This window comes from Dendronephthya gigantea, unplaced genomic scaffold (genome assembly GCF_004324835.1).
Source record: "Dendronephthya gigantea isolate DGI-Jeju-01 unplaced genomic scaffold, DenGig_1.0 000053F, whole genome shotgun sequence".
In the NCBI taxonomy this organism is placed as follows: Eukaryota; Metazoa; Cnidaria; class Anthozoa; order Malacalcyonacea; family Nephtheidae; genus Dendronephthya; species Dendronephthya gigantea.
Genome location: NW_021163063.1, coordinates 574,098 through 587,141, shown reverse-complemented (window position 1 = coordinate 587,141; position 13,044 = coordinate 574,098). Strand labels below are relative to the sequence as shown.

The 13,044-nt window shown below is 35.6% G+C and overlaps 2 protein-coding genes across 2 annotated transcripts in view; both read right to left on the bottom strand.

Annotated features, from left to right (window-relative positions):
• LOC114529003 (exocyst complex component 7-like) overlaps window positions 1-13,044 on the bottom strand; it is a 42,551-nt gene that overhangs the window by 22,962 nt on the left and 6,545 nt on the right. The gene's annotated exons all lie outside the window — the stretch shown is intronic.
• Window positions 10,178-12,083, bottom strand: LOC114529004. Its single transcript, XM_028550724.1, has one exon. It carries the CDS (start codon window positions 12,042-12,044, stop codon window positions 10,311-10,313), a length of 1,734 nt encoding a protein of 577 aa, XP_028406525.1. The 5' UTR covers window positions 12,045-12,083; the 3' UTR covers window positions 10,178-10,310.

Below are 13,044 nucleotides of genomic sequence, written 5' to 3'. Positions count from 1 at the left end.
CGTTATTATCTAGAAATCGCATCGCACGCACGCTGTCGATTAAATCTTCTAGGTGAAAACTATTATTGACTTTAAACGAATCCGTATTACATGAAGTTCCGATGTGCAGAATTTGTTTCCCTGGATCTACAACGGCGATCTTTTTGTCATTGTTTACTGCAACGCGCACATCACGTAAACAGTCGAGTTGAAAAGGCAACGGAGACTCGAGATTTTTGACTCCATACTCATCAAATATCAACAACTCGAAATTCAATAATTGATCGTCGTCTTCTGCAAATCTCGTGATGACGTAAAGGTTATCTTCGGCATCGATATCCATCGCAACAACCTGGCAACGTGGCAAATCCTCTTGTTTGGAAGAATCTAATATTGTACGGGATTCTCCTGAGGGTTCAAAAATTTGAACAGATTGATTGAACATTTTCGCAACAATTTCTTTTTTGCTATTTACAACACAACGAGATTTATAAACAAGACTGGGAAATGTGAAATCTTGATACGGCCAAGTAATATTCACACCAGACTCTTCGTATTTTTGAATAAGGCGATCATTAATGACTAATGGATGGTAAGTTTTCTTTCCAAGCAAAATCCCCGGCCAATCAAAAAACACTGTTCGCAAGTTCGTAAATCGTCTGGCAAAATCATACAAAAGCAGATTCATTTGATGAACGGACGAAGAATTGTTCAGTCGCTTCGTTTTATTAAAACGAGATTTAATTCCGCCGTCCATCACAGCAGAAAATATTTCTTGAATAGCTTTGATATCATGAAGCTGCTTCAGGTATTGTAGGCAATCGCTTACCCCCGCGTCAGGATCTTCTGCTTTTTCTAAAATTCTGGCCATCATTCGAACCTGCGACGCTTGAATTCGGTCCTCGATGGACAAACCTTCGTTACTGAATGCTTCGGTGGCTTTTTCACGAGCGACTTTAAACGATTTCTTGGCAGACTTGAATCGTTCCTTGGAATGTATTTTCAATGAAATAAAGGCGTTTATTAAAGACACAACTTCGTTGATTTGAGAAACAGCAACAGTTCCTTCAGAAGACGTAGCTCCAACTGAGGTTGCTTGTTCGGTCGATTCTGATCCATTCTCGAATGCCTTAAACTGTTTTAGCGACTGATAAAGACCATTGATCCCTTCTTGAAGAAAAAGAAGGCTGCTCAGTAAATCCTTTCTCGCCAATCCATCCAACTTCCTCTTAATATCATCGAGTTCTCTCACGATCAAGCGTCGACATTCTTCGTCCGTGACGTCGCCATCGTTTAAACGTTCTGAAATTTTACTGCGAGCCTTGTTCACTAAAAATCCAAACGTCAGCTTCAAAACTCCGCTAACGATCTCAGTCATCTTGAAATAAATGAAGCGTTGTCCAAAACAAACGTTATATTTATTGTTCATGAGACAGTCACAAGATCAACACACCCATCCGCCGCTCTGCAAGACGACTATTTTTATTCAAATTCAAACTTTTTCATTGTGTTTTTTTCGCGAAAGAATTTCAACGATGAACTGTCTTTATGCTGATGATATATACAAAGTTTGCAAATTAAAATGAATCTAAAATGTATTTCATTGCATTATTAAAATCATATTTCGAAATGATGCATCTAGTCTTCTCTTTGACTGCAAACAGATGATATTGTTTTCCCTTCTTCGGCCCCATAGCTCATATAATCATGTTTGGTATGCAATATCACGTTTAGACATATCCAATTATCCATAATCATGGTTGATAAAAAAGTTTGTAAAGATCTACTGTTTCACTCGTATATCCCCATATTGACTTTATGTCTTTATATATCTTTATTTTTACGGTTTTGTAAGGGAAAGAGATTGATATAGGTTTAATAAAAAGTTTATGCATGGGTTGATATATAAAAACGTTTGTATATATCTTATGTTTCACTTGAAATGTTAATCCAAATAGTGTTCATTTTATATCTTTCTTTTTTGCGGTCGGAATAGAGAATGATGTAGGTTAATAAAAAGTTTATCTTTATAGAGGCTGTTTATATTGACCGACATACTTGAGATTCAAAGAAGTATGAAATGTTTTGAAGCATTAGGATGTCTTTATAAACCCAGACAAGCACAACAGATCAATTATAAATCGTGAACAAAAAATCGCAAGAATCACTTCTCGGTAACATTGAGGGAAAGAACTTGTGGATAAAATAGCCCCAGTCTCCCCACACTTCTCGCCGCCTTGAAACGTCAAACGTGAGCAGGTCATTTCATTTATAAATATTGTAAACACAATTCTGTTAAATTTTGGAAGTTGAAATGTTTCTTTGTGCTGAAGAGGACAGCGCCCACGCAAATAAATACTAAAATATTGTCTGAAATACAAAGTATTTTCAACTTCCGCTCACGCTAATACAGAAGTGAAATAAATTGCAAACTTTGATTGAAGCAGCTCTCTCTCAGAAGTATGTTACGTTATGACCTGGGTATAGGAAGGAAAATTTAGCCCTATTAAACACGTTTCATTTATTCACAAGCATTACATACGATCGTGATTACACTTGAATGAGGCACATAAAGAACTTTTGTCTTCCTATTTTTAAAACATCCGTTTCTGAAACAAGACGCCCGGCAGGCGTTAACTCCGGCTCAATAAATACACTGCACTGAAACTGAGCTATATTGATACACTGTATTGCCTGTAAATACGCGACTGTCCGCGCGGAAGACTAAGCCTGCGACACGAAAAAAAAAATAATAATAATAATCGCGAAACCTAGACTCGGCTACCACAGGTAGCCCGAGTAATTATACAGTAAACCTTCAGCAGGCTTTTTTTAACGTTGTTTCACTCACGACCAATGTTTAGGATTTTAATTGCGCTGGTTGTAATAGTTGGGACATCTGTTTGCAGAAATGATAAAATGCACTGGTTTATAATTATTACATTCAAAGCAAGTATTTTGCCAAGATCAGCTGTAATCAGGTCAATGATAAACACTGCTGACACAGCGTGTAATAACGTTCCTAGTGTTTGTTAATAAGCAAAAGCAAGTAAGGATTAGTTTTAATATGGAAAGAAATAAGAGTATACTCGGTGAACCCCACACCTTCGAAACAAATATGCAGGAGAGAACTTTTCATTTTAAATTACCCAATTCTTCCCACACTTTAAAACGTTGCCAAGTCAGTTTTTTGATAAAACAAGACGCCTGCTCAAGGCGTTACTCCGCCTGCAGGTGAGGAAACTACAGAAGGTGACAAAAGGTCACAAAATGAGGTGATTTTACTTTTTGTAGTGTTGGATGTCATACTGTTGTCTGTCATACTTTTGGGATTTTTTGTTATACATTTTGTATTCATTAATATAAAATTATTCATTGATTGATGCATCTTTATTCATTGATGTAACTTTATTTAATGATGTAACTTCATTCAGTTGCTTAACTTTGGTTACAGATGTAACTTCATTAATTAATAACTTTATTCATTGTAACTTCATTGTTGGCATTCAAAGGTAAGTTGGCATTCAAAGTTAAGTTGGCATTCAAATGTGACTTAAATTGGTATTCAAATGTGACTTGGTATACAAATGTGACTTGGTATTCAAATGTGCATTCATGGAATTCACACTCAGGGACATATTTTTTTTTGCAACTTCCTGCAAATGAGCACCAAAACCTGGAAATTAGAACAAAAATAGGGTTTTATAAGTTTGGCAAATCAATCCTGTAATAGGAACAGTTTTAATACCCCTTTTAACCCTGTTATGGCTCGCTACTCTGTTTATATAAATGATCACAAAGCCTGGTCAAATTGTAATCAGGACCTAACGTTTCGACAGTCAAGTCTACTGTCTTCATCAGGGGTGATCTGAATCATACCCAAGGGATGATGTCACCTGCCAATAAGATTCATATATTCCTCTGGCAAATGGGCAATGTCGTCCCTATTCAGAGCATGATTACTCATATTTATATGCCACGCTTTTAGGCAAAGTCTTCGACCATGTATCGATTGTTAGTGGTAATTACTTGTGATTGTTAGTGGAGTTTTCCCATGCAATCTTGTGTTTGGTGTCACACAGGTGCTCTTCCAAGGGAAAACTCTAAAGTAATTACCACTAACAATCGATATGGTCAAAGACTTTGCCTAGAAGCGTGGAATATAAAGATGAGTAATCATGCTCTGAATAAGGATGACGGTGGCTATTTGCCAAAGGAATATATGCGTCTCATTGGCAGGTGACATCATCCCTTGGTTATTTAAGAAGCTTCGATTCCATGCAGCTTTAGATCACCCCTGATGAAGACAGTAGACTGGACTGTCAAAATGTTGGGTCCTGATTACAATTCGACCAGGCTTTGTAATAATTTATACATTTATATTTGTGATAAAAGAATATCTTGGTGTAATCTGAAATACGACACAACTTGGCCATTTTTGATTCTGTGAAACCAATTGCAAAGAACTGAAAGAAGCATGTTTCACATAAAAATTCATTGCCGAATTTAGGCATTTTATAAAACAGGCTTTAAAATAGACTCTAGTAAATAGAAATATCGAATTCTTAAACATGCAGGGTCGCTAAACTTGTAGTATGTATAATTTCTGAGAGCAAACAGTACTTTGTATATACCTAGTTTGTATTATAAAAACACTACGTCAACGTGAATCACTACACCTAAATCAACTATAAAACAGAAAATCGTGGGTATACTAATATGCAATTACCGCCACAGCATATGAATACAAACTAAATCTTAATAACTTACCCTTGTAGTTGTTGAACATGGTTCTGAAAGCTCTTTCAATTCGACATTCATATTTTTCAATTTTTCACAAGGGAAGAACCTCGATTCAAACACGAGGCACAAGGCCACGAAGAAAAATAAACATTGCACAAAATCAACCCCAAACCTCCCTAAATGCCAACTGATGTACATATTGATGTACATAATTCATCCGTATTCATCCGTGTAACCCAGGGCTTCTCGGTCAAAATGTTTTGGGTTACCTGTAGAAATGCCAACTTCTGTCGCCCAAAACTACGACGACGACTACGACGAAAAGGAAAAAAGACCATGGCATTTTAAGACTCCGCTGCGCATACGCAGGCGGAGTAATTATTCTGATAAAATTTGCCAGACAGGAAGTCTTTGTGTCTAAGAAAACTACTCCCACATGCACAAGTTGGTTATTATTAAACATAATTACTAAAATAGGGTCGGGAATACAAAGGATTCAAAAGTTTCGATCACGCAAAGGCAAAACTCAAGTTATGGGTACACCCTACATGTAATAGACGTTTATTAACTTACGTGCGAAGATATATAATAATGTCAACGATACATAAAAATAATGTCAACTAACTATATTATACACAACTAAAATTGGTCATTTGTTTACAGTATAGTTAACTAATCTAAAGCTACAATTCTGCTGAAACTTTTGCTTTAGATATGAATTTAAACTTCTGTTATATAATGTATCAATTGAAACTTATTCACTGCATGCAAATCTATACGAGAAAAAAGTCAAAAAACATCGAATATAAAATGTTATAAAATGAGCAATTTTCAAATGTTCAGCTGACAATGAAAAACTCCATCAAAAATAGATTAAAATGCCCCTAACATAAAGTGCAACCTTATTGAATGACTTGTACTAAATAAACTGTCAACTCCCAGGGCACGACAGTCAAACACAGACAGTTCCGGGAATTTATTATTACTTTTACGTGACTAACTCAAGTTTATTACCGTGCATTGTAGTTTAATTTATAAAGATATATAAAGTGCATTTTATATAATTGCGTTCCCATATGTAAGTCTTCTACAGTTGAAGAAAAATAACTCGCTCGAAAGTAACCAAAGCAACTGCACCATGTGGATTAGAAATAATCTTAGCATCGTAGAACTCACGATATTCCGTCTTAGACTCCAGACATACATTGTCCTTTAATTCTCCTGTTTCTGAGAAAATACAAATGTGAATACCTTTCCAGCCAGTTTTAACCAGAATCCGTTTAGTGATGCAATTTATTGCAACAGAATTGATATCTCCATATCCCTCCGGCATCATAACTTTGCGTTCCAACTCGCCGTTCTCCGTGTAGATATCAAAACAATGCCAATCTGCGACAATAATTTTTGTTCCATTATTATCTAGAAACCTTATCGCACGCACTCTGTCAAATAATTCTTCTAGATGAAATTTATTATCGACTTTAAACGAATCCGTATTACATGAAGTTCCGACGTGCAGAATTTGTTTCCCTGGATCTACAACGGCGATCTTTTTGTCATTGTTTACTGATATGGGCATATCACATCCTGACTCAAGTTGAAAAGGCAACAAAGACTCGAGTTTTTTCTCTCCATGTTCATCAAATATTAACAATTCAAAATTCCATACTTGATCATCGTCTTCTGCAAATGCCGTGATGACGTAAAGGTTATCTTCGGCATCGATATCCATCGCAACAACCTCGCAATATGGCAAATCCTCTTGTTTGGAAGGATCAAATATTGTACGGGATTCTCCTGAGGGATTCAAAATTTGAATAGAATCATCCTCCACTCTCGCAACAATTTCTCTTTTGCTATTTACAACACAGCAAGATTCATCAACACCACTGGGAAATGTGAAATCTTGATACGGCGACGTAATATTCACACCAGACTCTTCGTATTTTTGAATAAGGCGACCATTGATGACTAATGGATGGTAAGTTTTCTTTCCAAGCAAAATCCCCGACCAATCAAAAAACACTGTTCGCAAGTTCGTAAATCGTCTGGCAAAATCACACAAAAGCAGATTCATTTGATGAACGGACGAAGAATTGCTCAGTCGCTTCGTTTTATTAAACCGAGATTTAATTCCGCCGTCCATCACAGCAGAAAATATTTCTTGAATAGCTTTGATGTCATGAAGCTGCTTCAGGTATAGCAGGCAATCGCTTACCCCCGCGTCAGGATCTTCTGAATTTTCAAAAATTCTGGCCATCATTCGAACCTGCGTCGCTTGAATTCGGTCTTCGATGGGCAAAGCTTCGTTGCTGAATGCTTCGGTGGCTTTTTCACGAGCGAGTTCAAACGATTTCTTGGCGGACTTAAAGCGTTCCTTGGAATGTATTTTCAATGAATTAAAGGCGTTTATTAAAGACACAACTTCGTTGATTTGAGAAACAGGAACCACTTTCTGAGAAGACGTAGCTCCAGCTGAGGTTGCTTGTTCGGTCGATTCTGATCCATTCTCGGATTCCTTAAACTGCTGTAGCAACTGATAAAGACCATTGATTCCTTCTTGAAGAAAATAAATACTGCTCTGTAAATCCTTTCTCGCCAATCCATCCAACTTTCTCTTAATATCATCGAGTTCTCTCACGATCAAGCGTCGACATTCTTCGTCCGTGACGTCGCCATCGTTTAAACGTTCTGAGATTTTACTGCGAGCCTTGTTCGCTAAAAATCGAAACGTCAGCTTCAAAACTCCGCTAACGATCTCAGTCATCTTGAAATAAATGAAGCGTTCTCCAAAGCAAACGTTCTATTTATTGTTCATGAGACAGTCACAAGATCAACACACCCATTCATCGCTCTGCAAGACTCCGACCATTTTGATTCAAATTCAAACTATTTCATTGTTTTTTTTTTCGCGAAAGAATTTCAACGATGAGCTGTCTTTATGCTGATGATACATACAAAGTTTGAAAGTTAAAATGAATCTAAAATGTATTTCATTGGATTATTAAAATTATATTGTGAAATGATGCATCTAGTCTTCTCTTTGACTGCAAACAGATGATATTATATTCCTTTCTTAGGCCCCATAGCTCCTCAAATTTCAAAATCATGTTTGGTATGCAATATCACGTTTAGACATATCCAATTATCCATAATCATGGTTGATAAAAAAGTTTGTATATATCTGCTGTTTCACTCGAAATATAAATCCCCATATTGATTTTATATCTTTCTTTATTTTTATGGTTTATAAGGAAAAGAGATCGATATAGGTTTAATAAAAAGTTTATGAATGGTTGAAAAATCATATCTTATACTATGTCTCACTTGAAATGTTAAATCCAAATAGTGTTAATTTTATATCTTTCTTTTTTATGGACAGAAAAGAGATTGATATAGGTTTAATAAAAAGTTTATATTTATAGGAGCTGTTTATATTGACCAGCTGACATTCTTGAGATTCAACGAAGTATAAAATGTTTAGGATGTCTTTATAAACCCAGACAACAGATCAATTATAAATCGTGAACAAAAAATCGCAAGAATTACTTCTCGGCAACATTGAGGGAAAGAACTCGTGAAAAAAATTGCCCCAGTCTCCCCACACTTCTCGCCGCCTTGAAACGTCAAACGTGTGCAGGTCATTTCATTTATAAATATTGTAAACACAATTCTGTAAAATATTTCTTTGAGCTGAAGAGGACGGCACCCACGCAAATTGGTTATTATACTAAATAAGCATGGTTGATAAAAGTTTGTATATATCTTATGTTTCACTCGAAATGTAAATCCCCATTTCGAGTTTATATCTTTATATATCTTTATTTTTACGGTCATGTAAGGAAAAGAAATTGATGTATAGGTTTAATGAAAAGTTTATGCATGGGTTGATAAAACCGCGTTTGTATATATCTTATGTTTCACTTGAAATGTTAATCAGAGTATAGTGTTCATTTTATATCTTTCTTTTCTACGGTCGGAAAAGAGATTGATATAAGTTTAATAAAAAGTTTATCTTTATAGAGGCTGTTTATAATGACCGACGTACTTGAGATTCAACGAAGTATGAAATGTTTTGAAGCATTAGGAGGTCTTTATAAACCCAGACAAGCACAACAGATCAATTATAAATCGTAAACAAAAAATCGCAAGAATTACTTCTATTCTCGGTAACATTGAGGGAAAGAACTCGTAAATAAAATAGCCCCAGTCTCCCCACACTTCTCGTCGCCTTGAAACGTCAAACGTGTGCAGGTCATTTCATTTATAAATATTGTAACACAATTCTGTAAAATATTTCTTTGAGCTGAAGAGGACGGCACCCACGCAAATTGGTTATTATACTAAATATAAACACTAAAATATTTAAAGTATTTTCAACTTCCGCTCACGCGCAAATGCAGAACTCAAATAAATTTCAAACTTTGATTGAAGGAGCTCTCAGAAATATGAATGTCAAACAGAGAACGTTGTGACCTGGGTATAGGAAGGAAAATTTAGCCATACTAAACAGTATAAACGTTTCGTTTGTTCACAAGCAAATATGATCGTGATTACATTTGAATGAGAAAAATAAAGAAAAAGAACTTTTTGTCTTCCTGTTTTTAAAACATCAGTCTCTGAAATTATGCAACAAACTTTCAGCAGGTTTTAACGCTGTTTCACTCGCGATTAATGTTAACAACTGCACTATTTGTTATTATAAAGGACAAGACAACAGTTCAGAGGAAATGTCTCTTTGTTTGTACCAGTTTGCACCCTGGACAAGGGCAGATACTTCATGAAAAATTTGCAAGCGAATGTTTGTATGATATATAGCAATTTTGAATCTTTTCTTTACAAATAGTACGATAAAAACAAACTGATTTCCCCTTCTTGCAGCTCAGCGTATAAATACTGACAATTGCGATGAATAAGTAAGGGATATTTATCAACTTGGTTATGAAGATAGTTATGAAGTATATGAACTTGGTTATGAAGATATTTATGAAGTATATGAACTTGGTTATGAAGATAGTTATGAAGTATATGAACTTGGTTATGAAGATATTTATGAAGTATATGAACTTGGTTATGAAGATATATATGAAGTATATGAACTTGGTTATGAAGATATTTATGAAGTATATGAACTTGGTTATGAAGATATATATGAAGTATATGAACTTGGTTATGAAGATATATATGAAGTATATGAACTTGGTTATGAAGATATTTATGAAGTATATGAACTTGGTTATGAAGATATATATGAAGTATATGAACTTGGTTATGAAGATATTTATGAAGTATATGAACTTGGTTATGAAGATATATATGAAGTATATGAACTTGGTTATGAAGATATATATGAAGTATATGAACTTGGTTATGAAGATATTTATGAAGTATATGAACTTGGTTATGAAGATATATATGAAGTATATGAACTTGGTTATGAAGATATATATGAAGTATATGAACTTGGTTATGAAGATAGTTGTGAAGTATATGAACTTGGTTATGAAGATAGTTATGAAGTATACTATACAACTAGCTAAGATTGGTTATAAGTTCAGAGTTCCTAGTCTATAGCCACAATTCTGAAGTCACGAAAATTGAAGAAAAAGTACTCGCCATAGCTTAACCAAAGCAACTGCACCATGCGGATTAGAAATAATCTTAGCATTGCCCAATTCAGTATATTCCACCTTGGACTCGAGACATACATTGTCTTTTAGTTCTCCTGTGTCTGAGAAACTACAGAGATGAATATTTTCCCAGCCAGTTTTAACCAGAATCTGTTTTGTGACGTAATTTATCGCAACAGAATCAAGACCTTCGTATTCCTCGGGCATCATAACTTTGCGTTCCAACTCGCCGTTCTCCGTGTAGATATAAAAACAATGCCAATATGCGACAATGATTTTGGTTCCATTATTATCTAGAAACCGTATCGCACGCACTCTGTCAAATAATTCTTTGAGATGAAAACTATTATCGACTATAAACGAATCCGTTTTACATGAAGTTCCGACGTGCAGAATTTGTTTCCCTGGTTCTACAACGGCGATCTTTTTGTCATTGTTTACTGCAACGCGCACATCATGTGCCGAGCCGTGTTGAAAAGGCAACAGAGACTCAAGTTTTTTGTCTCCATGCTCATCAAATATTAACAACTCGAAATTCCATGGTTGATCATCGCTTTCTCGAAATGCCGTGATGACGTAAAGGTTATCTTCGGCATCGATATCCATCGCAACAACCTCGGAATATGGCAAATCCTCTTGTTTGGAAGGATCAAATATTGTACGGGATTCTCCTGAGGGATTCAAAATTTGAATAGAATCATCCTCCACTCTCGCAAGGATTTCCCTTTTGCTATTTACAACACAGCATGTTTCATCAACAAAATCGGGAAATAGGAAATCTTGATCCAGCAACGTAACATTTACGCTAGACTTTTCGTATTTTATAAGAAGGCTAGCACTTCTCACTAATGGATGCAGAGTTTTCTTCCCAGACAAAATCATGGGCCAATTAAAAAACACTGTTCGCAAGTTCGTGAACTCTCTGGCAAAATCAAACAAACGCAGATTCATTTCGTCAACAGACGAAGCATTGTTTAGTCGCTTTGTTTTATTAAACCGAGATTTAATTCCGCCGTCAATCGCAACAGAGAACATTTCTTGAATAGCTTTGATACCATGAAGCTCCTCCAGGTAGTGCAGGCAATCGCTTACCCCCGCGTCAGGATCTTCTGAATTTTCAAAAATTCTGGCCATCATTCGAACCTGCGTCGCTTGAATTCGGTCTTCGATGGACAAAGCTTCGTTGCTGAATGCTTCGGTGGCTTTTTCACGAGCGAGTTGAAACGATTTCTTGGCAGACTTAAAGCGTTCTTTGGAATGTATTTTCAATGAATTGAAGGCGTTTACTAAAGACACAACTTCGTTGATTTGAGAAACAGAAACAGTTTCCTGAGAAGACGTAGCTCCAGCTGAGGTTGCTTGTTCGGTTGATTCTGATCCATTCTCGGATTCCTTAAATTTTTGTAGCAACTGATAAAGACCATTGATCCCTTCTTGAAGAAAACTAAGACTGCTCAGTAAATCCTTTCTCGCCAATCCATCCACTTTCCTCTTAATATCATCGATTTCTCCCACGATTAAGCGTCGACATTCTTCGTTCGTGACGTCGCCATCGTTTAAACGTTCTGAGATTTTACTGCGAGCCTTGTTCGCTAAAAATCGAAACGTCAGCTTCAAAACTCCGCTAACGATCTCAGTCATCTTGAAATAAATGAAGCGTTCTTCAAAACAAACGTTATATTTATTGTTCATGAGACAGTCACAAGATCAACACACCCATTCATCACTCTGCAAGACTCCGACCATTTTGATTCAAATTCAAACTATTTCATTGTCTTTTTTTCGCGAAAGAATTTCAACGATGAGCTGTCTTTATGCTAATGATATATACAAAGCTTGCCAATCAAATTGGATCTAAAATGTAATTTATTGCATTATTAAAATTATATTTCGAAAAGAATCATCTCGTCTTCACTTTGACTGCATACAGATGATATTATATTCCTTTCTTAGGCCCCATAGCTCCTCAAATTTCATAATCATGTTTGGTATGCAATATCACGTTTAGACATATCCAATTATCCATAATCATGGTTGATAAAAAAAGTTTGTATACATCTACTGTATCACTCGAAATACAATAAAATCCTCATATTGAGTTCGTATCGTTTTGTAAGAAAAAGAGTTTGATATAGGTTTTATAAAAAGTTTATGCGTGGGTTAATAAAAACGTTTGTATATATATTATGTTTCACTTGAAATGTTACTCCAAGTAGTGTTAATTTTATTTTTTTATTTTTTACGGTCGGAAAAGTGATTGATATAGGTTTAGTAAAGAGTTTATCTTTATAGAGGCTGTTTATATCGACCGACATACTTGAGATTCAACGAAGTATAAAATGTTTTGAAGCATTAGGATGTCTTTACAAACCCAGACAACAGATCAATTATAAATCGTGAACAAAAAATCGCAAGAATTACTTCTCAGCAACATTGAGGGAAAGAACTCGGGAATAAAATAGCCCCAGTCTCCTCACACTTCTCGCCGCCTTGAAACGTCAAACGTGTGCAGGTCATTTCATTTATAAATATTGTAAACACAATTCTGTTAGATTCTGGAAGTTAAAATGTTTCTTTGTGCTGAAGAGGACGGCGCCCACGCAAATAAATACTAAAATATTGTCTGGAATACAAAGTATTTTCAACTTCCGCTAATACAGAAGTGAAATAAATTTCAAACTTTGATTGAAAC